Source organism: Paroedura picta, chromosome 10 (assembly GCF_049243985.1).
Source record: "Paroedura picta isolate Pp20150507F chromosome 10, Ppicta_v3.0, whole genome shotgun sequence".
In the NCBI taxonomy this organism is placed as follows: Eukaryota; Metazoa; Chordata; class Lepidosauria; order Squamata; family Gekkonidae; genus Paroedura; species Paroedura picta.
The window spans coordinates 86,504,023-86,530,110 of NC_135378.1; the positions used below are offsets into that span (position 1 = coordinate 86,504,023).

Here is a 26,088-nt window from a genome sequence, read left to right on the forward strand (position 1 = left end):
ATTTTAAGTGCCCAAAATCAAAATGATTTTGAGCAGGGCATTGAGCAGGGGGTTGGACTAGATGGCCTGTATGGCCCCTTCCAACTCTATGATTCTATGATCTATGATTCTATGATTCTATGATTCTATGAAAATGGAAATCAATTTCAGTGTAGACGGGAGGAATTTATTTGAGCTGGAAGTGGGTAAAAAGCCCCGTCCAGACTACACCCAGGTCACCACAGACACATCCTTATTCTAAAGGATCTTTTCTAGATCCTTCATTGCTGCTTTCCTCAGTCTCAAGCTCCTTCTTATTTCTTGGTTGCAGTCTACTTTTCAGTTGACACTGGAACCAAGGAATCGGAAATCTTAAAGCTTATACACTAAAAATCTCAGTCTCTGGGTGACTCCTGAACTTGAATTTACCAGAGCACCATCAGTTCTCCACAATATCATAGAATCATAGAATAACAGAGTTGGCAGGGGTCTCCCTTGGTCATCTAGTCCAACCCCCACACAATGCAGGACACTCACAACCCTCTCGCTCACCAACTGTAACTTGCCACCCACTTCAACCTTCACAGAATCAGCCTCTCCGTCAGATGGCTCTCCAGCCTCTGTTTAAAATATTCCAAAGATGGAGAACCCACCACCTCCCGAGGAAGCCTGTTCCACTGAGAAACCATTCTATCAGGAACTTCTTCCGGATGTTTAGACACAATTTCCTTTGGATTAATTTCATTCCACTGGTTCTGGTCTGTCCCTCTGAGGCAAGAGAGAACAACTCTGCTCCATCCTCTCCATGGCAGCCTTCAAAATACTTGAAGATGGCTATTAGATCCCCTCTCAGTCGTCTCCTCTCCAGGCTAAACAGACCAAGCTCCCCCAACCTTTCCTCCTACATCTTGGTCTCCAAACCCCTCACCTTCTTTGTTGCCCTCCTCTGGACATGTTCCATTTTTTCTATATTCCTCTTCAACTATGTTATCCTCTACTGTATTTTACCACTGAGAAACTTTCAGGCATTGAGAAACTCCAGATGTGGTGCTACTGCACAGAATATGGCTAGGAAGCATCACTGTGTACATGCCCACGCAGGGCCCCTCCCTTCCCACTCCCTCCAGGCCTCCAGGCTTTTCTCTACCCGAAGGAGGCTCAAAGGGGTTTCCAATCACCTTCCCTTTCCTCTCTCCACAACAGACACCCTGTGAGGGAGGGGAGGCTGAGAGAGCCCTGAGATTACTGAAGAAGAAGAGTTGGTTCTTCTATGCCGCTTTTCCCTACCCGAAGGAGGCTCAAAGGGGTTTCCAATCACCTTCCCTTTCCTCTCTCCACAACAGACACCCTGTGAGGGAGGTGAGGCTGAGAGAGCCCTGAGATTACTGAAGGAGAAGAGTTGGTTCTTAGATGCCCCTTTTCCCTGCCTGAAGGGGTCTCAAAGTGGCTTACAGTCACCTTCCCTTCCTCTCCCCACAACAGACACCCTGTGAGGGAGGTGAGGCTGAGAGAGCCCTGAGATTACTGAAGAAGAAGAAGAGTTGGTTCTTATATGCCGCTTTTCCCTACCCGAAGGAGGCTCAAAGCGGCTTACAATCCCCTTCCCTTCCTCTCCCCACAACTTACACCCTGTGGGGTGGGTGAGGCTGAGAGAGCCCTGAGATCACTTCCCGGTCAGAACAGTTTTATCAGTGCCGTGGCGAGCCCAAGGTCACCCAGCTGGCTGCATGTGGGGGAGTGCAGAATCAAACCTGGCTCGCCAGATAAGAAGTACGCACTCCTAACCACGACACCAAGCTGGCTCTCTCAGTGGTTGAGAAGCATAGCTGTGTATATGCCCACCAAGAGCCCCTCTCCTTCCCACTCCATCGAAGGCCATCACTGGCCATTTTGGGAGTAGGGGACGGGTCGTATCAAAAAATGTTTAACAAATTTAAAAAATATATATAAAATTAACTTCCACCCATTCAGAAAACCCTTCCAGGTCCTAATAATACACAGAACTCAGATGGGTCAATATTTTGACTCAGCATTGGCAACTTCAGATGTTCAGGTCTTCGCATTTCATAGACAGCTTTGGCTGCCAAACAAGGAGAGAACTGGGAAAAAGGAGGTGGGTGCTGAACTCTTAACCCACTACTCCATCCGTGACTGCACATTTCCCTAATTCATCCATGAGGCTGAAAGTAAATTCTCCATGGTGATGGGAGAACCCACAAGCTTTGGTCAGGAGAGGATCTGAACATTCCTACTATAAGTGCTTACCAGACGCATTTTTATTTTCTGCGTTCAACCTGCCCATAAAATCGTGAATCGTTTCCATCGCTTTGAATAGCTCGTCAGTTTTTGTCCATTCTCTAGCATCTAAGAAAAAGTAATAGTAATAATGCAGCTGTGAGACCAGATGCATATTGCAGGTGGAACTGTGGCCCAGCCCTGACCCTTGAGGGGCAGGAGGGCGCTGAATGCAGACTCCCCAGGCCTTCGCGTGACACTGCATCTGAGTATTGATTTACTGATTGGTCCTATAGACTGCACCCTACCCACACAAACCAATAACAAAACTTTGTAACATCCTTCAGTTTAGTGACGGGAATAACCTAGAGATGAATGGGAGTAGGCCCTTCAATTTCATTCACTATATTACCTACTTAGCTTGTTCTAGCCCCAACCAAAACGTTGGTGGAAGAGTTCCACGTTGGTGGCAGTTCCAGCAGGGCCTGGGTCTCTCAACTGGCAGCTTGTCCAACCAGGCTGGGCCCATAGCTGAAAAGGTCCTGGCCCTGGTTGAGGCCAGAGACATTTCTTTCTCTACCAACATGTTAGTATTTGAATAAACAAACAAACAGCATTTGAAGTTCTTAAAGCTCTTCTGGGGGCATACTGGGAGAGGCAGTTGGTTAGATACACAGGGCCGGAACACATATGTCGTTGAACCTTAAACCTTGATATGGAATTCACCTGGCAACCAATGCAGCTGCTGGAAGGCAGGTCATATATGGGCCCTCCATGGTGTCCTAGTAAGGACCCAGGAAGCTGCATTCTGTGCCAGTTGAAGTGCCTTCCGATTGGGCCCTCACCAGCACAAGCCAGAGCACTGGCCAGAAGCCGCACCTGTGAGTAGGCAGTCAGTCCAGCTGCTGGGCTTGCCGTCAGGGAAGTGGGCTAGGGATGGCTTCCCCCAGACCCGCCAAGCACGCCTGCTGCCTCACTGAGGCACTTAGGAACAGACTTTGAATCTAGTGATTAATATAAAGGTCTTTTCCTCCTGCTGTAGGATACTCTTTTTCCCTGAACAGGAAATTCCACAGATTTAGTGTCATGATCGAGAAAGCCCGTCTGTTGGTTGAGAAAGCTCTTTCTCTGGCATGTGAGGAAGGGAAATTTGGCTCTGGAGAGGCAATATGGGGCTACATGCATTCGTCAGTGAAGGAGGAACCTGCTGGTTAGCCACTTAAATGGTGCAGATCAACACAAAGTAGCTATAACTTAAGTGTCTCAGAGAGTAGACAGGATTGTTCAATCTCTTTGGAATGAATACCGGGAGGGCAATGTGGGGATCTTCTCTCGGCTGGCTGAGGTCAACTTACACAAAACGCCCATCCCAATACAAGCACTAATCATGATCACGGTCACCAAGATGACTATATTTCTGAAGGTCTTATGGACGATAAGGACTGTAAACATTCCAGGCTTCCCATCTCCTTGAAGAGAAAAAAAAATCTGCTTTAGTCATAAGCCATCCAGATTCCCAGGATCCCACTTATAGCCCATTTCCTAAATCAAGGTCATGGTGCTCTGAGTGACAGAAGCCCTGGAAGCTTGGTAGAACAAGAGTGCCATCTATGTCTTGGACCCCTGGGGGGCTAGAGTAGAATGGCCCATTCATTTCCATTCCATATTGAACATAAGATAACAGGAGGGAAGCCATGTTGGAACATGCCATTGGCCTGTCCAGTCGAACCCGCTGTGTCATATGATGGCCAAAACCCAGGGGCCATCACAAGATCCACCAGTGGAGGAACGAGGCTCCAGAAGACTTCCCACCTTCACCCCCAAGCACCAAGAAGACACGCCATCTCTGCTTCAGACAGTGTTTTCCACCTATACGTCGGGGGGCTAATAGCCACTGATCGACCTCTGTGCCATTGGATCAGTGATTCTCTACCTTCCTAATGCCGCGACCCTTAAATACAGTTCCTCATGTTTTGGTGACCTCCAACTATAAAATTAAGCAAGTGTTCTTTTACAGAAATTAAAGTGAAACTGAACAATGGTGTGAAGATCCATTGCTGAGGATTGTTCATAAATTGTTTCTTTTTCTGGGGTTTCTCAGTTCAGTTCTGCCTCTTGTCCCACCAGGCCAATCTTGCTCTTTTCCACTGCTCCAGACAGACGAATGCTCTATCTCGATCTACCCCGCAAGGCCGTTGTGTGGGTGGTGCCCCCCTGGCCAAGCTGCTTGCCCTGCCACGACCCCTGTGAAAGGGTCATTTGACCCCTAAAGGGGTCCCAACCCCAGCTTAGATCAAGGGTCCCCAATGTGGGGCCCACCAAGCTGTCTTTAGAAAGTAGGCAGGGGTAGTTAGGGCTTAAGAACATCAAAAAATAGGAAAAGCCATGTTGGATCAGGCCAATGGCCCATCCAGTCCAACATTCTGTTGCCATCCGGAGGTCCTCTAGCGCAGTGGTCCCCAACCTTTTTATCACCGGGGACCGGTCAACGCTTGACAATTTTACTGAGGCCCGGGGGGGGGTAGTCTTTTGCCGAGGGACGTCACCACTGCCTGAGCCCCTGCTCCGTTTGCTTTCCCACCGGTGCCCCTGACTTCCCACAGCCTGCTGGGGGGGCGCTGCCAGCAGCAGCTGTGCAATGCCACGCCAAGGGGGAGCCCCAGCCATGGTGGCCGCTGGAGAGCACCAAAGGTGAGCCAGTGGCAGAGTGGCAGGGCAGCCCCCGAGGCAGCACCTGGGGAGGAGGACGAGGAGGAGCCGTGGCCCGGTACCAGTCCCCTGGACCGGGGCTTGGGGACAGCTGAGCACCTCACAGTCCTCCCTGTTTCTCACCACCCTGAACAATTTTGTGCTACCCACAAACTTCGTCACTTCATTGTTTACCCAGTGAAGCTGCTATTGGGCCATTGGAGACTTGGTTATCTGTGCAGATTTGTAAAAAAAAATATCTGTCTGGCAGCAGCTGCTAGCACAGTGGCTCAGAGCCTGAAGAGAATCTGTGCCAGCCACTCTGTAGCTCTCCCACCACACTGTGCCAAAAGGTTCCCAGAGGCTCACAAAAGGTGGGGAACCCTGACTTAGAGGCTCTCAAGAGCATCTAAGCAGTAGCTACAGGTTACCAAGGTGTTTCCTCAAGGAATTCTTGCTCTTTGGGGAATTTCCCAGCAGGGAAAGACACTGTTCCCCCACTTCCTACCATAGTAGTAGAAGAAGAAGAGTTGGTTCTTCTTTGCCCCTTTTCTCTACCCGAAGGAGGCTCAAAGCGGCTTCCAATCGCCTTCCCTTTCCCCTCCCCACAACAGACACCCTGCGAGGGGGGTGAGGCTGAGAACCGTTTCATCAGTGCTGTGGCGAGCCCAAGGTCACCCAGCTGGCTGCATGTGGGGGAGTGCAGAACACTCTGGCACCAAGTGGGTGGCAGTCCCTACCTGCCTTAACACAGATATATATATATATATTGATAAAGGCAACCAACAAGGCTGAACCCAAACCAGTGGTGACTTTTTTGCTCTATCTGGCTTTCATAATCTCCTGGGCTCAAGTATTTTTCACGGCATTTTCTCTCTTCTCCTCCTCAACATGATAGGTTCCCGTCTCTTCCATTTCTAGATTTAACTCTCCCTTCGCTCCCTTCTGTGAATTCTGGAGGGAATGCAATGTACAGACCTGGAGGTTTTGCCGGCGCTCCTGGTGTTGCGGGCTTTTCTGGAGGCTTCTTTTCTTCTGTCGGGTAAAAGAAATCACAGGTCACTTTATCACTCATCAGTATATCAGCAAACTGGAGCCATCTATACAGTAGAGCAGGGGTAGTCCAACTGTGGCCCTCCAGATGTCCATGGACTACAATTCCCACGAGCCCCTGCCAGTGTTCCCGGGCAGGGGCTCATGGGAACTGTAGTCCATGGACATCTGGAGGGCCACAGTTAGAGGGAGGATTCCCTGCAGTAGAGGGAGGATTCTACATATCTGTGAAAACCTCCAGACATCATGGGGACAGGATAAGGGGTTCTTTGATTCTGCTCCCTTGACTTTTCTGTTTTGAGGCCAAAACTGGCCAGGCGGGGTGAAAATAACTCAAGCCCTTCAGCTCAAAGAGAAAGAAGCCTGTTATTGAAAATTAGAATTATTGTTGGCCGGCTTGATTTTAAACACTATTAATCTTCGTTTAATGACGCTTTGTACAGTTTAGTCATCTCTCTACTTTGGCTTCCAAGACTTTTGAGAGCAAAGATAATTGTCTTAAATTCTTGAATCTTAGCCAAGTTCTAATTTGAACTGTGAACGATGCTTCCTGGCAGATTTGGACTACAGAAAGGTGAATAACCTGAATATTCTTTTAAGCTTCCATAATAACCGAAAATTGACTGGTTTTACGTATCCCTTGTGGGCTGGAATATATTTGGAATATATTCTTTTACAGTGAGAAGAATGCCACACAAGAAAACAGTTTTGACCATTACCTGTTTACAAACTCTTGTATCAGCTTGCCCCTGTTTAGTAAGAATTACTGCCATTGACTGGTTTTTTTAAAAATACTATTGGATGAGTTTATTCAACTCAAAGATGGTAAAGGTCTCTCTCCAAGAGATAAGGTACAAGCTGCCTCACCTGTCCCAATGGAAAAAAGCAAAGGGGGCTGTTTTTGTGAGCCTCCATTGATAAGGAGGGATACAAAATCACATCCAGACTCCTGACAGAAGGCATGGGTGTTAACTGCAATATTGGTAGCTGGGTGCCCCTGAGTGAGAGAATTCTCTTAACCCTTTCCCTCCCAGATCCTATGGCATGCAGACTTACAATATCCAACAAGCCCGTCCACCCACCCACCCACATAACTAGGAATAGAAATGTAGGACTCCTGTGTAGAAAAAGAAATAACAGTGGAAGGACACATACCATCTTTTTTGGGTGCCATTCTCTTTGCTTATTCTGACGGTAATCTTATCTCCTCCTGTACTCTATCTGTAGGAAGATATCCCAAAGAACTCTGAGCCACTAATGTGTCTTCAGGTGAACAAAACATTTAATGAGCAGCTATAGTTGGGTCCTTTAATTGCATTGAAAGAAACTTGACATCCGTCTACAACCACAGTTTCCAAGACTGAAACTAGGGAGGCCAACGTCCGCTTGGGGGACTGCAGATCTCTTGGAGTTACAACTGATCCCTGGATTACATAGATGAGTTCCCCTGGAGGAGATGGGATCTGTGGAGGGAAGATTCTGGATCCACCACCTCCCCAGAAGCCTGTTCCACAGAGGAATTGCTTAGTTTAGCTGAAAATTCTTCTGAATTAATTTCAACCTCTTGGTTATGGACAGCCCTTCAAGTATTTGAAGATGGTTATATCACCTCTTTGTCATCTTCTCTCCAGGCTAAACAGACGCAGCTCCCTCAACTTTTCCTCATATGACTTTGTCTCCAACCCCTTCACCATCTTTGTTGCCCTCCTCTGGACACGTTCCAGTTTCTCTACATCTTTCGATGCCCTAAACCAGGGGTAGTCAATCTGCGGCCCTCCAGATGTCCATGAACTACAATTCCCAGAAGCCTCTGCCAGCATTCGCTGGCAGGGGCTTCTGGGAATTGTAGTCCATGGACATCTGGAGGCTCGCAGTTTGACTACCCCTGCCCTAAACTGAACACAGGACTCCAAGTGAGGTATTACCAGAGTGGAGTAAAGCGGTAACATTACCTCACATGATCTGGTCAGTGTACTTCTTTGAATACAGCCCAAAATCCCATTTGCCTTACTAGCTACTGAGTCAAACTGCTGACTCATGTTCTGTGTCTGGTCTATTAAGACCCCCAGTTCCTTTTCATACATATACTGCCAAGACGAGTCTTGCCCATCCTATAGTGATGCATATGATTTTTCCTACCGAAATGAAGAACTTTACATTTATCACTATTGAAATTCATTTTATTCATCTTGTATTCTGATTCTGTCTCCTTGTGTTACCTTTCCCGGTTTAGTGTCATCTGCAGATTTAATTAGTACCCCTTCTATTCCTTCATTCAAATCATTTACAAATATGTTGAAAATATTTAAGTAAGTTTAAGTATGTTGAACATATTTAAGTAAGTTGCTAACAATAAGTTGCTAAGAATCCATACAAAGAGACATAAGTACAGAGCAGGTTCCATGCAATGAATCCGAGGAGACCTCAAAGGAGCCATGCAGCTGGAGGCAGCAGAGTCGTGCCCTTCGGAAGGGAAAAGAAACACAAAGGCAACTTACCTTCTTTCTTGCCCTGCATTCTTTCTGGTTACTCTGACTGGGGTCTCATCTCCTCCTGAGTTCTATCTATGGGAACATTGGACAGAATATACTGTTCAGATTGCTGGGAGGAGTGGAGGGCAGCAGGACAACAGGAAGACCCAAACAGAGATGGATTGAATCAGTCAAAGAGGCCATGGCTCCCTGTTTGCAAGATTTGAACAAGGCTGTCAACAACAGGATGCTTTGGAGAATGTTCATGGGTAGGGTCACCATGAATTGCAAGACCTGGGGCTATTATGCACAAACAGGTTTTCACTGAAGTCAGCACACTGAACCTTTTAACCTGTCAGTTTTTTAAACAGTTGTGTTTATGTTTGTGCTCTGATATGACGTTGTTTTTTCTGCATACGATTATGCATTTGAAAGACATATGACAGCAAATCTTTCAGTGGGGGACACTTCCTCCCTTGTGCTATATGCTCATCGGAAGGCCATGGTCAGCTGCAATGTCACTTTACTGGCACTCTGGCACATTCTGCTGGCAGGGCCTCATGGGAATTGAAGTTCATGGACATGGAGACCTCAGCAAGTAATTTTGGTGAAGGCTAATAGCCTTTTGAATGCCAACATTACAAACATTCCCCCCCAAAGGTATGCTCTTCCTCACAAAGAGTGGATTGAAATGCCTCTTCAGTTTTCTTTGCTCATTTATTTGGTATATAAAGCAACTTGAAGAATAAATCATTTTTAAAAACCCTCTTTAACTTTTTAAAATTAAAGCTTTCCATTTTGGTGTAGTGGCTAGGAGTGCTGACTTCTAATCTGGCATGCTGGGTTCGATTCTGCGCTCCCCCACATGCAGCCAGCTGGGTGACCTTGGGCTCGCCACGGCACTGATAAAGCTGTGCTGACCAAGCAGGAATATCAGGGCTCTCTCAGCCTCACCCACCCCACAGGGTGTCTGTTGTAGGGAGAGGAAAGGGAAGGCGACTGTAAGCCCCTTTGGGTAGAGAAAAGCAGCTTATAAGAACAAACAATTCTTCTTCAGACGATTCAGGTGGGTAGCCGTGTTGGTCTGAAGTAGCAGACCAAAATGTCAGTGCAAAGGCACCTTTAAGACCAACAAAGTTTTATTCGTGGTGTGAGCTTGCAGACAATGGAACAAAAATTATGGAGTTCAGACAATGGAACAAAAATTATAAGATATTTGTTGTTGTTGTTGTTGTTGTTGTTGTTGTTATGTGCAAAGTTGTGTCCGACCCATCGCCACCCCATGGACAATGATCCTCCAGGCCTTCCTGTCCTCTACCATTCCCCGGAGTCCATTTAAGTTTGCACCGACTGCTTCAGTGACTCCATCCAGCCACCTCATTCTCTGTCGTCCCCTTCTTCTTTTGCCCTCAATCGCTCCCAGCATTAGGCTCTTCTCCAGGGAGTCCTTCCTTCTCATGAGGTGGCCAAAGCATTTGAGTTTCATCTTCAGGATCTGGCCTTCTAAGGAGCAGTCAGGGCTGATCTCCTCTAGGACTGACCGGTTTGTTCGCCTTGCAGTCCAAGGGACTCGCAAGAGTCTTCTCCAGCACCAGAGTTCAAAAGCCTCAATTCTTTGACGCTCGGCCTTCCTTATGGTCCAACTTTCGCAGCCATACATTGCAACTGGGAAGACCAAAGCCTTGACTAGATGCATTTTTGTTGGCAGGGTGATGTCTCTGCTTTTTAGGATGCTGTCTAGATTTGCCATAGCTTTCCTCCCCAGGAGCAAGCGTCTTTTGATTTCTTTGCTGCAGTCCCCATCTGCAGTGATCTTGGAGCCCAGGAAAATAAAATCTGTCACTATCTCCATTTCTTCCCCATCTATTTGCCAGGAATTGAGAGGGCCGGATGCCATGATCTTTGTTTTCTTGATGTTGAGTTTCAAGCCAACTTTTGCACTCTCCTCCTTCACCCGCATCAACAGGCTCCTTAGTTCCTCTTCACTTTCTGCCATTAGAGTGGTATCATCTGCATATCTGAGGTTGTTGATATTTCTCCCTGCAATCTTGATCCCAATTTGTGACTCCTCTAACCCCGCCTTTCTCATGATATAAGATATAAGTAGAGTAAATTAGTAGCAAATGAGTAAACAGCATCACAACAGATATGCAGCATGATGATGGATAGTTCCTTGCTATCTACTCATGGTAGATGCAGCTCCTACTGACCTGATGCCATATGGTTTCTGCCAGCTCACAGTGACTCCCACTTGTAGTGCTGCCAGCTCTGGGTTGGGAGGGTGTAGTTTGGGGAAAGGAGGGATCTCAGAAAGTCATGATTACAAGGAGTGCATCCTCTAAAGCAGTCATTGACTCCAGGGGAACTGATCTCTTTGGGCCGGATATCAGTTCTAATGGTAGGTCTCCAGGCAACCATTCATCTCATTCTGGGCCACCGTTGGATCTAGGCCATACATCCCACCCTGGCTTTCTCCTTTGAATCATAGAGGTAGAATGGATCTCCAGGGTCATCTAGTCCAATCCATTGCAGAATGCAGGAAATGGCCACAAGAGCCAAGTACTGTCACATCCCTCCCTGCCCACCCACTCACCATCTGCCTCAGTTCACAGAATCAGCATTTCTATCAGATGACTCTCTACGCCAGGGGTAGTCAAACTGCGGCCCTCCAGATGTCCATGGACTACAATTCCGAGAAGCCCCTGCCAGCAAATGCTGGCAGGGGCTCCTGGGAATTGTAGTCCATGGACATCTGGAGGGCCACAGTTTGACTACCCCTGATCTACGCTATCTTCCCAAGGAAGCCTGTTCCATTGAGAACTACTCTGTCAGGAACTTCTTCCAGATGTTTAGCTGAAAATTCTTATGAAATAATTTCATCCCATTATTTTTGGTCCAACCCTTTGGGGCAACAGAAAACAATTCTGCTCCATCCTCTATATCAGGGGTAGTCAACCTGTGGTCCTCCAAATGTCCGTGGACAATTCCCATGACTGAGGACTGATGGGAATTGTAGTCCATGGACATCTGGAGGACCACAGGTTGACTACCCCTGCTCTGTATGACATCCTTTCAAGTACTGGAAGATGGCTATCATAGCACCTCTTAGTTGTCTTCTCTCCGGACTAAACAGACCGAGTTCCCCCAACCTTTACTCATACATCTTAGTCTCCAAATTCTTCATCATTTTGGTTGCCCTCCTTTGGACACGCTCCAGTTTGTCTACATCCTTCTTCCATTCCGGTGCCCAAAACTGAACACATTTCTCTAAGTACTTAATGGTCAAACCAATTTTGATTGGGAAGGAGACCAATAGAAACCTATATATAACCAACTGAAGAACATCAATACATTTGAACTGGGGGGGTTTGACTGCCTGGCATATTCATGGCCTGCCTAACAAGGTGCCTTGGCTTCTTGCCCTGCCCTGCCCCATACCTCAGCCAGTTTCTCTCCTCGCGGCCTCAGGTGTGTCCTGCAGGTGTTGCTTCCAACGGCCCTTCCCTCGGCGCATTCTGGAACTCTGGCCTTTATCTTTTGCTGCTGCTTCATTGGCTGCTCCCGTGACCCAGCCACCATTCCAGAGAGGGCAGAAGCCCATGCCTAGGAAATCAGGAAGGAAGGGAAATCGCTCTTTCAGTAAGAAAAGTAAGCCCTCCCGCTTGCCCTTTGGCACCAAAGCGAGGGCTCATTTCCGGTGGGCGGCCAAAAATATTACCCCTGGGTTCCCACCCAGCTAGGTCACCCGGGTCCTGATGGGAACAAGAAGTCTCCCGTCTACAGGAAGCTGTTTTGTGACTTCGTTCATCGAGGGATGACGAAGATCTTACTTCGCTCATACCTTTTTCTAGAAGAGGCGGGGGCTGAGAGCCTTCCACTGTTTCCTGGCTAGATCAACTAGCATTTGAAGAAAGAAGAGCCAGTTGGCGACTCTACTTCCCAAAGCGTAGTGGAAAAAAATGTAATTGTTTTGAAATCTGCACAGCAGGGGTGGGGCGTTCTCCCAGGATGCTTTCAGGAAGAATGGTCCTATCTCTCCGTTTCATTAGCACCTGCTTCTTCTTGCTAAAAAGAAAATTACTGTAAACTTTTCTTACGGAAAGAGCGATTTCCCTTCCTTCCTGATTTCCTAGGCATGGGCTTCTGCCCTCTCTGGAATGGTGGCTGGGTCATGGGAGCAGCCAATGAAGCAGCAGCAAAAGATAAAGGCCAGAGTTCCAGAATGCGCCGAGGGAAGGGCCGTTGGAAGCAACACCTGCAGGACACACCTGAGGCCGCGAGGAGAGAAACTGGCTGAGGTACCAGTCATGGGAGGGGTTGAAGCCAAGGCACCTTGTTAGGCAGGCAATGAATACGCAAGGATACTAAACTGGTAGAGGTAGCAAACACAGCAGAAGACAGAATCAGGATACAAGATGACCTTGGCAGGCTGGAAAACTGGGATGAAATGAATTCCAATATTGATAAATGTCAAGCTCTGCTTTAGGTAGGAAAAATGAAAGGCATCAGTATAGGATGGTGGGGACCTGTCTTGGCAGTAGCATGTGCAAAAAGGATCTACTGGTCTTAGTAGACCATACACTGAACATGAGTCAGCAGGGCGATTCAGTGGCTGAAAAGATAAATGGGATTTGGGGCTGTATAAAAAGAAGTATCATGCTCAAATTTCATGAGCTATGTTACTGCTTTACTCTGCTCTGGTTAGACCTCCCTGGGAGTCCTGTGTTCAGGTTTGGGCACCACAACTGAAGAACAATGCAGAGAAACTGGATCATGTCCAGAGAAGGGAGACCAAGTGGTATGAGGAAAGGTTGAAGGAGCTTCGTCTGTTTAGCTTGGAGTGAAGACGACTGAGAGGTGATAAGATAACCATCTTCAAATACTTGAAGGGCTGACCTATAGAAGATGGAGCAGAGTGGTTTTCTGTTGTCCCAGAACCAATGGGTTGAAATTAATTCAAAAGAACTTTTGGCGAAACCTCCAGAAGTAGTTCCTGACAGTTAGAACGGTTCCTTAGTAGAAGAGGATTCCTCGGGAGGTGGTGGGTTCTTCTTCTTTGGAAGTTTTTAAGCAGAGACTAGAGAGCCATCTGATGGAAATGTTGATTTTGTGAACTTAGGCAGATTGTGATTGGGTGGGCAGAAGGGATTGTGTTGGTGCTTGGCTCTTGGGGACATTGTTTGTATGCCTAGGGCAGGGGTAGTCAAACTGCGGCCCTCCAGAATTCCATGGACTACAATTCCCAGGAGCCCCTGCCAGCATTTGCTGGCAGGGGCTCCTGGGAATTGTAGTCCATGGACATCTGGAGGGCCACAGTTTGACTACCCCTGGCCTAGGGTAATGATGGTTGCCACTTTGGGATAAGGAGGTCCATTGTTTGCAGGTCAGAATGGCCAAGGATCTTGGATTTGAGGGGGGAATGGAATTAGGGTGACTGTGGGTGGGCAGGTAGTTGTGAGTTCCTGCATTATGCAGGGGGTTGGACTAGATGACCCTGGAGAGGTCCAACTCCATGATTCTATGATTCTGTGATTCTAAGGCAGTCATCCCCAGGTACAAATAATTTGGCAACACTGTCCTGATGCTAAAAAGATCTTCAGTTGGGTGTAAGTAGGAGTCTACTGGTCTCCTCCCCAATCAAGGTTGAATTGGCCATTATGGAGAAATTTATGGTGGGATCAGTAGTATGGATCTCACTCCCTACCCTGATCCAATGTGGCCCAGAGTGAGATGAACTGTTGCCACCTTCCAAGTGGTACCTGGAGACCTCCTGCCATTAGAACGGATCTCCAGACCGAAGAGATCAGTTCCCCTGGAGTCAATGACTGCTTTGGAAGATGGGCTCCTTGTAATTATAACTTTCTGAGATCCCTTCTCTCCCAGACTGCATCCTCTCAACCCAGAGCTGGCAACATTACAGGTGGGAGTCACTGTGAGCTGGCGGAATCCATCTGACAAGCTATGCCAAAGAGAAAGGAATAATTGCATAAAATACCACAGGTGAAGTTAATGGATAAAAATCACAGCTTACAAAGACAGTATTGGGCAAACAGTGCTGTATTCTTGTGTTTCTATATATTTGTCTTTTTGCCTTTTAAGAAATTATAAGGAGTTTAAAGATACGTTTTTTTCATAATTTTAAATTTTATAAACTTTTGAAATGTATGTTTTAACTGTTGTAACCTGCCCTGAGCTCTCAGGCTAGAGCGGACTGGTGCGTCTAGTCAAGGCTATGGTCTTCCCAGTTGCAATGTACGGCTGTGAAAGTTGGACCATAAGGAAGGCCGAGCGTCAAAGAATTGAGGCTTTTGAACTCTGGTGCTGGAGAAGACCCTTGCGAGTCCCTTGGACTGCAAGGCGAACAAACCGGTCAGTCCTAGAGGAGATCAGCCCTGCCTGCTCCTTAGAAGGCCAGATCCTGAAGATGAAACTCAAATACTTTGGCCACCTCATGAGAAGGAAGGACTCCCTGGAGAAGAGCCTAATGCTGGGAGCGATCGAGGGCAAAAGAAGAAGGGGACGACAGAGAATGAGGTGGCTGGATGGAGTCACTGAAGCAGTCGGTGCAAACTTGAATGGACTCCGGGGGATGGTAGAGGAGAGGAAGGCCTGGAGGATCATTGTCCATGGGGTCGCGGTGGGTCGGACATGACTTTGCACCTAACAACAACAACAACAGCATAAAAGAGATATAGGAAAGGAAAAAATTGTTTGAAATATATTTTAGCCAGTGCAGCATTAAATAAAATTGATAGTGTAGCAGTATTTGAACATGTTTAAGCAACTGAGTATTGGGTAGAGGAAAAGGAGCATGGTGGATATCTTGAGCATCATAAAAGTTGCAGTGATCGGTTTCAGCAATAAAAGCAATAAATATCTTCTGGGTGCCCAAAGAGCAGGAGATTTTATCCTTCGAGGCCAAAGCTGCAGCAGGATGTTAGAGTATTTTTAATGCTGGCTTAATCACCCTTGGAGAACCTGCTGCTAGAGTTCCTGAGGTGAGATGTTTCTCTGAAGGCCTGCTAGTTGAGCGGTCTGAGGGAGGGTGTGGGTGTGAAGCCTAGATGCTTCCAATTCATGGCGACCGGACCCATGAATGTCCTCCAAAAGGTCCCATTGTTGACAGCCTGGTCCAGGTCTTGCAAACGGGGGACCGTGACCTCTTTGACTGTTTCAATCCATCTCTGTTTGGGTCTTCCTCTTGTCCTGCTGCCCTCCACTCCTCCCAGCAATTTGAACACTATATTCTTCCAATGTTCCCATAGATAGAACACAGGAGGAGATGAGACCCCAGAAAGAATGCAGGGCAAGAAAGAAGGTAAGTCACCTAAGCGTTAGGGGCTGCTTCCCATGAGGAAAGGCTCAAGAAAATGGGATTTTGGCGTATATGATGGAGGGGAAAAAACTGGGGTGGAGGGGGGGTTATAAAGTTATGCACAGGACAGATGGAGAGGAAATGTTTCTTTCCTCGCCCCAATCCTAGGGTTTGGACGCTGCCAATGAAGTGGATGGACAATAGATTCTGAAAGGACAAACGGACGTTTTTTGTTTGTTTGATTTTTGATGCTGCCTTCTCAGCTCAGCAGGGTATAACCGTACAATCAATCAAATGGGGTGACAACGATTACATTTGGTTGAAAATATGAACTGACGACAGTGCCGCTAAAAAGTGTGGGGCAAAAATACAACTCTTCTTTTTTCTCTTTTGAGCCGCTTGTCTTGCGGTCAGCCCTTTGGAGGAGGGCAGCTTGCCATCAGGGGGACCAGATGGTGGCGACTTGTCTTTCCAGTCTGTCAGTGAAAGTGGCAAATGGATTCTCCGTTGGGTAATGAAATGTGGGGTAGAAAAACCAACTCCTCTTCTATTTCACTTAGGGATGCCAGGTCCCCCTTGGCCACTAACAAGGGGTGGGTAGATAAGGTGATCATCTCAAGTTTGGGGAACTCGTGGAGTTTGGGAGTGGAGACCGGGGAGGACAGAGGCCGCAGTGGGGTACAATGACAGGGTCTTCCTTCCAAAGCACCGATCTTCTCCCGAGGTCTGTAGTCCAGAGATCAGTTGTCATCCCAAGAGATCTGCAGTCCCTGAATGGAAGGTGGCAGTTAAAGAAGCCACATCATCATCCACTCATGAAATGCTTCCTTCATCTGAAGATGTATTGTTGGATCAGGGTTCTTTGTGATATCTTCCTACAGAGAGAGTACAGGACAAGCTAAGATTACAGTCAGAATAAGCCAAAAGAATGCCACCCTCACCAGATGGTACGTTGCTTCCACTCTTGTTTTATTTTACTACACAGGGGTGCATCATTTCTGTTCCTAGGGTGGGGATGGGGGTGGGAGTGGATGGGCATATCGATATTGTAAATCTGCATGCAAGAGGATCTGGGAGGGAAAGGGTTAAGAGAATTCGCTGACTCAAGTACAATTGGCAATTGGCCCCACCCTCTCGTGGCGAGGTGCTGAGCCTCTTTCGACATTGGTTGCCTCTGACTGATCTTGCATGGGACCCCTCTTCTCTCTTTCTTATCTGGGCTTGGAGTTAGAGCAACTGGAGCAACCTTTTTTTTTGAAGTTGATCTGTTTAGAATAAGTTAAACGTACCTACATGAATATGTCATGTAAGATGTGCTTCTATTTTTGACGTGGAAACATCTACTGGCGCAGCCTCTCCAACGGATGTGATAACGGACATGACTATTTGACATGCTGGGGAAATCTGAGGTTGTGAACTGTGGCCTGGGGAACTGCTGGAGATTTGGGGAGACTAGTGCAAGTGGGTGGGCTTTCCTGTTGTTGTTGTGGTCAGTTATGTAGGGAGACAGAGCACTGCCTTGATCCCACCATCAAGGTGGGCTAATGCCTGACTTTAAAGGTCCACCAGTGGCACAGCAGCCTCAGTCTACCTCCCTGCTGCAGTCTCTCAGCACTGATCCTGATCCTTAAGGAGCTTTCCAGCAGAGGTGTTTCTCCAAGCCTGGGCAAAGCTTACTGTTGCCATCTCCATGGGGAACTGAGAAGTGATCAGCAAGAATGCTTTTGGAGTCAGGCCTCTCCTTTCGGTTCCAGCTGTGTTGGGAGACAACGGACTACTTATGCCGAATCCTGCTGTGCTATATTTTATGGCTTGCTCTGTTGAGACAGTTTTGTTTCCAGGGTCAGATCCAGTTCTCTGCTGATCTCCATTCCAGGCCTACTTTGAAAGATTCATGCAATGAAATAACTGACCCAGTGTACCATCTTTCTGCTGTCTGTCCACACTGATCTTTAACTCAAAGGGGCTTTTTAGCAGGCATTCTTTCAAGTGATGTGGTATTTTTATGCTTCAGTTCTGGGAGACCCAAGTTGCCTGAGAACTTGCTGATCTTGGCCCTTCATAGTTTCCTCAAATCTTGACCTACTTTGAAGGGTTCTACTCAGGATGGAATGAGGAAGTCTAAATTGTATAAGACACCCCAGCATGGCTTCTCTTATGTTATGACCAAGTGGAATGGAGATGAATGGGCCACTCTGCTCTAACCGCCCCCCCCCCCCAAGACATAGATGGCACTCTTGCCCTACCAAGCTTCCAGGGTTTCTATCACTCAGAGCACAGAGAGATCCCCTGATTTAGGACATGGGCCCTGGCTGATGCAGACCATTTGGCCTGGAGTGGGGACGTGGGGTGTTTGATAGCTCATGACTAAAACAGAGTTTTCTTGCCTCTTGCCCTACAAGGAGGAGAGAGTCCTGGAAAAAAGAGCACATCCCTTTCGCCAGCTGCATTTAAATTTTGCATCGTGCTTGCAACCTTGGCCCTGGTTTGCGCTGCTGTTGGATTTTATTTTCTGTGTAAGTTGACCTCAGCCAGCAACTACAAGCTTCCCAAACTGCCCCCCTGGTGTTGACGCCATGTCCAGAACTCTTCCAGAAAGAGCGAGACAATCCTGCCTCTCTAACAATCTTGTCTGCTGCTACTCCTGAATAATTACTCTCTATGACCCATTATGCACGGAGGGGAAGGTCCGCCTCAGAGCTGGAATGACGGCGACGGAAATCCCCGATAATGCATGCCGCCAGCAGAGGCCGAGTGCAGGTTTGACACAGGCCGCCGAAAAACCTGCGTGAAGAAACGTGGAAGAAAGCGAAGCCTGCCACCCGGCCAGGGCACAACCAGGCGCAGCGCCGGAGAGAGAGCATGCATAATCGGGGAGGGCCGCTGCCATCGGGGCTGCCCTGTACTCCATCCCGCAGTCTCCGGCCCCTCGACTGTTGTGGGCCGCTGTGCCCTCCCTTGCCCTCTGCGTCTGCTGGCTCGCCCGCCTTCCATTTCCAGGGGCCTGGACGCATCGAGTGAACCGCAAAGCGGCTCCTGATTGGGCCCCCCGAGTTTTTATCCCAGACAGGGCCCGCCCTAACTCCTAACCACTTGCCCTTACTCTTTTATTCCTCCCGCTCCTCCGGAGTGGGAGGGGGGTTTAAAGATTAGGAGTTGATCAAACATTTAAGATCCTTGCAATAACTTTAAGTAGTGAGCCTAAGGTTGATCAGCTATCCTTCAGAATGATCTGCAATATTTTAGGATGTTCCTTCCCTTCCTCTCATCCTCATCCAAAATCCCTTCTTGTGGGAACCAAGACTTATTCATTCCTAAGGCCACTCTTGTCTAAGACTAACTACTGTTCTTCCAAGGAGTTCTCTCTGGCTGCTCAGAAGTAATACTGGGGGGAGTGTTGTTCTCCCCTCAGATGGGGGAGGGCAGAGTTCTCCCAGCATTTCCACTCCTCTCCAGGCTGCAGAGGTCGGTTCCCCTGGAAAATGGGGCCCTTTTGGAGGGTAGACCTTCTGGCACCGCGTCCCTGCTGAGGCCCCTCCCCTTCTCAAACTCCGCCCTCCCCAGGCTCCACCCCAAACCTCCAGGTTTGGCAACCCTAAGGGGTCACATGCCGGGAAGGGACAGGCTGCCTCTTCTCTGACCTGTCCTCCAACTCCAAATTGGTAGCTGAGGCTGCCTGGTACTGAGCCTCTGGGAAGGGCGGTATATAAATGCTCAGAAGCAGCATCATGCAAAGGCCTGCGGAGTCCTCATTCAGTGCCCTCCTGCCCCTCAAGGGCCAGGGCTGGGCCACAGTTCCATCTGCCATAATCATCCTGTCTCACTGTCACATTTCTTCTGATCCTTTTTCTTTATTAGATTATACTGAAAATCGAACTCATGGCAGTCTAGGCCACGCAATGCTCCACATTCGGACCCATATGACCAGATACAATGAGGCCTATAAAACAATGTCTGGTAAGTAGCTATAGAACCATAAAATCCTAGAGTGGGAAGGGGCCATGCAGGCCCTCTAGCCCACCCCCTGCTCAGTGCAGGGTCAGCCTCCAGCATCCAGGAGAAGGATCTGTCCAGCCACTGCTTGAAGACGGCCAGTGAGGGGGAGCTCCCCACCTCCTGAGGCAGCCCCTTCCACTGCTGAACTAGACCCATAGAATCCTAGAGTGGGAAGGGGCCATGCAGGCCCTCTAGCCCACCCCCTGCTCAGTGCAGGATCAGCCTCCAGCATCCAGGACAAGGATCTGTCCAGCCGCTGCTTGAAGACCGCCAGTGAGGGGGAGCTCCCCACCTCCCTAGTAACCCATTCCACTGCTTAACTACTCTGTGGGAAAAAATTCCTGATATCTATCCAGCACCATTCTAAACATAGTTTCCACCCATTTCGGGGAGTCCTCTCCTCTGCTTCCCACAAGAACCTTTCCCTGCCCTCCTCCAAGTGACAACTTTTCAGATACTTCAAGAGAGCCATCCTGTCAGCCTCTTCTTCTCCAGGCTGAACATTACCAAGTCCCTCAGCCTTTCCTCCTAGGGCTTTGTCCCCAGGCCCCAGATCATCCCCATTGCTCTCCTCTGCCCCCTCTCCATTTTGTCCACATCCTTTTCGAAGTGGGGCCTCCAGAACTGCATGATTTCGATGTATGTGAGTCAAAGCCATTGATCCATTGGTGTCCATACTTTGACTGGCAGAGCATCTACAGATAACGATGTCAGAACAGAAGAGAAGCTATGTTGGATCAGGCCAATGGCCCATCCATTCCAATGCTCTGTGTCACACAGCGGCAGAAACCCAGGTGTCACCAAGAGGTCCACCAAGGGGGCCTGAACTCCAGAAGGTTCCCCACTATTTCATGCCAAGCACCAGGAAGACAGAACATCCCTGCCCCAGACAGAGTGTCCAGTCTCTACCTCGTGGATAAGAGCCACTCATGAACCTCACCTCCATATGCTCATCCAATTCCATCTTGAAATTGTCTCTACTTGTAGCTGCCACCACTTCCTGCAGCAGTGAATCCCACACGGCAATGACTCTTTCAGTAAAGAAGTTCCTGTACTTCGGGAAAAAGGACTTCTTCCTGTACCATCCCTCTCCCGTGCATAATTTTATGATTCCACAATGGAGTCTCTGCAGGGCCAATTGAAAAGTTTGAAGAGGAATTTGCTTTTCGAGAATGTGCTTGACAATTGTCTCCCCTCACCCCACACAACAAATATCTCAACTACAGATGGTGGAAGCCCTAGTTTGGGGGTGATTAGGTGTACTCTTCAGGGAGGTTTTGGCTAAATATATGGGGAAGAGGTCCACCAGTAGCTATCAACCACAATGTACTGGTGGAACACTGTGTCTTGGTGCTTGGAGGTCAACACTGGGAGGGCTTCTTGAGTTCTTGTCATGCTGGTGGGCCTCCTGACAGCCCGTGGGTTTTGGCCTCTGTGACAGATTGTTGGCCTGGACAAGCCTCACCCAACATGGCTTCTCATATGTTCTTATGTTAAATGATGACTCTTTTTTGGTTGCTAGAAAAACTGCTCTTGAGGCACCAATAGAGCAAGGATTAAGCTGGCAGGGGCTCATGGGAATTGTAGTCCATGGACATCTGGAGGGCCGCAGTTTGACTACCCCTGCCTTAGTGGCTTTCCTTCTTTCCTTCCAGAGCCCTGCTGTAAATGGTAGGATATTTTTGGAGGACATTTATTTATGCAGCCAACGGAAGTCAGACGAGACTTGAGGAGAGTTCATGTACACACAGACTTTCAAGGGTCTGAGCTTCCCTGGGTCAGCACTGAGCTTGCATCCCCCAAAATATTTGGTGTTGAAGGTGCTACTGGGCTCAAATCTAGGTCTTCTACTTAAGATCAACATTGCTCCCCTTCTGAAACTATCGATCTACATAGTGGTCCTTGATTAATCTTTTGACCTGGATTGTTGCAACTCTTTTAGATCAGCAGTTACTGGAGGAAGGAAAACGTCTATCAGATGAACTGGCCAATGTAAATGGACTAAGCATTTTATTGGAACACAGAATCAGTAAGTGATTCAGAGATTGTTCAAGAAGAATTTTGTTTGCAAGCCCTTGTTGTTATTTTACTTATTGTAAGATGTGTGTCTGGCAGCCGGGCAAGGGACATTGGGAGGTCATTTGTCTTTGCTTGCCTCCATGTTATGGCCCCCCCACATGCTCCTTGGAGGAGCTTCACCCAAATCCTTGGCGGTCTCCCAAACACTAGCCAGGGTCGGCCCTGCCTTGAGCCATTTCTGTTTATTAGACAATTTATTACTGTGTCACTTTTATGGTTTGGGTGTTTTGTGGTGGGTCAGCTAGCACAAATTTTCCACAAACTTTTGAGTGTTTCATGGTGGTTCATGAATGGATAATCTCCCTCACAGATTGTTTCTGTTCAATCAAAATGTTTACCAAACTCCAAAGCAACAGGGAGTAGAATTCTCCAGCCATGGAAATAGCTTGCAGGGGGTCTGGTCCATCCACTTTTGAATCAGAGACTGACATTTCCCCAAAAGCACTTTCTTGGTGGATCTTCTTTGACACACACACACACACAGACACACACACCCCCAAGTCCAATCTTTGCATAACTTGGAGGGCATGTGGAGGGGCATCTGGGGGAAGTCCTGTGCTAGATGCCTCTTGCTTTCAAAGGGCCAGTTCTCCTGAATCTGAGCCTGGCATCACCACACTTGGAGGGCAGGTACAGGAGAGTCAGCTGGAGATCCCCTGTATGTTTGATCTCTATCACACTGGGGGTGGGGGGTGTTCTTCCACATCACCGTCTTCACAAAGCAAACCAGCTTGTTTGGTGCCTAAAACAAGCCGGGCATGCCAGAAACCAAAATGAGTGGCATTTCCCAGTTTATGCCCCTCCCTAGTGTTGGACTCAGCCCCAAGCAATTGGTGTGTAAAGTGCCACCAAGTGACAACTGACGGATGGCAACCTGTAGGGCTTTCAAGACAAGGGACCTTCAGAGGTGCCTGCCTCCGTGTCATGGCCCTGGTGATCCTCGGTGGTCTCCCATCCAAAAACTAGACAGGGCTGACCCTGCTTAGCAGCCAAGATCTGGGGAGACTGAGCTGGCCTGGGCTATAGGGACACTTTTACAATGGCTTCTGTCTATTCCCCTTTCCTGTTCTCTCTTACATGTTCCTGGCTTCATGAAAAGATTTCTGCCGACAGAAAATAAAAGAAGGCTGGGTACCCTTCAAAGGGCAACTTTATTTTTTCACACTTGCCACGGGTTTCCACTCTGATGCACAGAAGGACTGCCAAAAACGGAACGCAGTTTTGGCTTACATCACCAGCATTCCGGAGGAGGTGAGCAAACCATGGGAGAACTTCAAAGAATTTTTATTTTTCTCTGTTTCTCCCTTGTGTTCTGTTATCTGACCTCCTGTACTCAATTCTTTTTTCAGCTTACCAGTGTCTGGAACTGGTCTGAGAGAACACTCCAGTTCCCCATTCTAAGGCGTTCAGTTTGTGTTTTTCAGGACTTTTTAGAGGAAATGGTCTACAGGAGAGGAGCTCCTCACTGGCTTGGACTTCAGCGGATCAGTACTCAATGGGTATGGGAAAATGGTGAGCCAGCAGAGGCGCCTATACTGTGAGTGCTTGACTGAAATGTCTCTATCCCACAATGGAGAAACTTTCTCAAAAATTGTCCTTAGTTACTCTTTCCAGAAGTTCTGTACAGAGGGCTTTTCATATTTTGCATACAGTGAAATTAACATCTTGATAATGATCGTGTCCAGAAAATGTGGGATTATTATTATTATTATTATTATTATTATTATTATTATTATTATTCGATTTATTTCTCGCCACTTCCTACAGGCTCGTAGAGGGTAACAATAGTCTTAAAATCCCCCATTAAACCCCCCGTTAAAAGACTATAAAAATACCCAACACGGCGGAAAATACCACTCTCCCCTACCCGAACAAGGGCATTGGGGGATGGAGGGGGATGATGACTGCTTCAAACCCCCCAGGGGGGCAATGTTCTGCCTTGCCAATCCCAGCCTTATCCATTTTGTTCTGTGATTTCCAAGGGGGGATATCGGAAACAGTTTGTGTATAACTGCACTGAGCATTTTACAGAAGAGTTAGGGGTGCTAAACACTTCACCATAAACGTATTTGGCAAGGGAACCTACCATGTTTGGCACCCGTGCTCTCTTGAGAGCTAAAGTGTTCTCGCAGAACGGTTCTGTCAGAGCTCTCTCAACCCTGCCTACCTTACAGAGTGTCTGTTGTGTGGAGAGGAAGGGAAGGTGAATGTAGGCCGCTTTGAGACTCCTTCGGGGAGAGAAAAGCGGCATATAAGAACCAACTCTTCTTCTTCTTCTTCTTCAGTAATCTCAGGGCTCTCTCAGAGTGTCTGTTGTGTGGAAAGGAAGGGAAGGCGAATGTAGGCCGCTTTGAGACTCCTTCAGCAATGAAAACTGGGGTATAAAAAACGACTCTTCTTCTTGAGCTGGAATTTTGCCCCCCTGGATGAGATGATTGCAGATGTGCTTACAAAGCAACTTTCACGTGAAAATTCTGACATTCTATAAAGGAAGGCATAGTTTAAGGACTCTGCACACTAGATCCTCAGAAGGAATGTTGGAGTATGCAAGATCTGTAGTGTGCCTGATTCAGCAGCATATGAAGAATATTCTACAGAGCAGGCGTGTAGTTGGTATTTAGGGACTTCCTGCTCTTTTAAAATCATCTCCTCCAGCATCCTGATGGGTTCAGCTGGAGACTTCCTGCTCCTTTAAGCACTCTTTCTCCCTGATTGCCTCCAGAAGAACAACAGGTAATCAGTTAGACTGTTAGGACTATCTCTCTCCTCTCTTTTTTACAAAGTTATTTCTCTTCTCAGTAAAGCTGTTTAAGGTGCTGGTGCTCTGCCCCTCTTTTGCATATTTAAACTCTGCCAGCAGTGAGGTAGGTGGTGCTGAGATAGCACTGAGGGAATGGGGACTGGTCCAAGGATGAAGAGTGGGGAATCAGACCAGGTGGTTCTCCAGATTAGAGTCCCTGCTCTTAATACTACAACATGCTGACCGGATAAATGGTCAGGGACTGTGGTCTGTCATAGTGTGTACAGCTTGCTGGAAGTGGATCCCGCTATGTCATTCTTTACATTGTTCAACACATATGCTTTGCTTCGGTTCTCTTTTTAGACTCCCAGTAGATTCTAAAATCTTAATCCTATTGCATTGTTTCCTGAGTACCCCTCCTACTGATTGTCTTGACTCACTCCCCATCGTCCGTCTTGAGCCCAACAGAGAAAGGCTGACTGTCAATGACATAAATGAAATAAGGATAGATTCAACTGGACAGCACAATAAAATCTGAGTCCAATATTGGTCTTAAAGGTGCCGTTGGACCCAAATTTTGTTGCAAATCAAATAAGTAAAATGAAATAGTGTAAATTTTAGCGCTTGGCTTACATGCAACGGAGCTCTCTGTAATCTGCCTGTCTTGATTGCTGCTGTCTTTGCTTTCAGCTTTTGGAATACAGGGAAGCCAGGCCCAACCACAGATGAACATAAAATCTGTGTTGAATTGATATCATGTGAACAAAGAAACAGGAAAAAATGCTGGCAGGACGCCTACTGTAACACTCTGAAAAGTTGGATCTGCATGATGCCACCTGACCCCATCTATGAAATATGATGTGAATTTGATGTCCCACTCTTCATGCAACAAGAGGGGAGGAGAGAAAATCCTATTTTAACGTCGAAGCCAACTGCTGCTCCAGTCAACTTGGCGGATTGTGGAGAGAGAGCGAGCATAGCTCAGCTCACCTCCACTTCAGCACCCGAGAGCACCTGCCTTGAGGTTGGGGATCATAAAAGGGATCGGACTTTGTGTGCTTTGAAGACAGACTCATCCACGGAAGAAGGGGGGAGACTGAGTCGTAGCTCCATTCTGCTGTAATGCCGCAATACAGAAAGTCTACCAACGAACCTGTCGTGAGCGTCTCTTTGTGGGGTCTGGAAGGAGGGGGGCCTGCAGGGCTGCCAAAGGGGGCTGGGCCCTGCTGGAGACGGACTCAGGCCCAGCCTTTTTTTGGGGGGGGGGATTAATTCTATTTATTTATTCAGCTTATAAATTAAAGAGGTGCGAATATTTCATGTGTGCTGGAGGAGCTCACAGAACCACACAGTCCTCCCCATTGGGGCCCTGAGCAGCTTCCAGCATCCTTCCTGTCTCCGTTTTATTCTCTCTCACACAGAAGAAACCCCCCGTTATCCAAATAGACATCTCTTGATCTGTTTGGGGAAATGAGCAGTTTTAATCAGAGACTTCGTGAGAGATGGGCCCTCCATCTGAGAATACCCGATTT

At 47.7% G+C, this 26,088-nt stretch overlaps 2 protein-coding genes across 5 annotated transcripts in view; one reads left to right on the forward strand and one right to left on the reverse strand.

Moving 5' to 3' along the window:
- LOC143819536 (C-type lectin domain family 4 member E-like) overlaps positions 1-11,955 on the reverse strand; it is a 56,169-nt gene extending 44,214 nt beyond the window's left edge. For 2 of the 3 annotated variants that reach the window (XM_077301280.1, XM_077301279.1), the window contains exons 1-6: positions 11,865-11,951; positions 8,454-8,519; positions 7,111-7,176; positions 5,881-5,937; positions 3,570-3,683; positions 2,245-2,343 (exon numbers count right to left, since the gene is read on the reverse strand). In XM_077301280.1, the coding sequence (XP_077157395.1) occupies positions 2,245-2,343; positions 3,570-3,683; positions 5,881-5,937; positions 7,111-7,129 (289 nt within the window). In that variant the 5' untranslated portion in view covers positions 7,130-7,176; positions 8,454-8,519; positions 11,865-11,951. Of the gene's footprint in view, positions 1-2,244; positions 2,344-3,569; positions 3,684-5,880; positions 5,938-7,110; positions 7,177-8,453; positions 8,520-11,864 lie in introns of all 3 variants that reach the window. The other variant, XM_077301282.1, reaches the window with a different exon arrangement.
- Positions 11,956-12,581: 626 nt separating this feature from the next.
- On the forward strand, positions 12,582-25,536 carry LOC143819539 (type-2 ice-structuring protein-like). Of its 2 annotated transcripts, none has more exons than XM_077301288.1 (10): positions 12,582-12,724; positions 14,310-14,426; positions 15,692-15,744; positions 16,623-16,688; positions 18,144-18,257; positions 19,600-19,698; positions 21,680-21,766; positions 22,916-23,067; positions 23,241-23,353; positions 25,247-25,536. In XM_077301288.1, the coding sequence occupies exons 4-10, from the start codon at positions 16,670-16,672 to the stop codon at positions 25,413-25,415; spliced, it is 753 nt and encodes a 250-aa protein (XP_077157403.1). In that variant the 5' UTR covers positions 12,582-12,724; positions 14,310-14,426; positions 15,692-15,744; positions 16,623-16,669; the 3' UTR covers positions 25,416-25,536. The 2 variants fall into 2 exon arrangements, with proteins under 2 accessions (XP_077157403.1, XP_077157404.1); XM_077301289.1 differs by having other exon boundaries at positions 23,241-23,328.
- Positions 25,537-26,088: the final 552 nt, after the last annotated feature.

Bases quoted from the DNA above. Each gene is read 5' to 3' on its own strand.
- LOC143819539 (XM_077301288.1), top strand. The intron at 18,258-19,599 runs GTAAGTTGACCT...TTTCTTTATTAG, and splicing joins TGTTGGATTTTATTTTCTGT to ATTATACTGAAAATCGAACT. The intron at 23,354-25,246 runs GTGAGTGCTTGA...CTTTGCTTTCAG, and splicing joins CCAGCAGAGGCGCCTATACT to CTTTTGGAATACAGGGAAGC.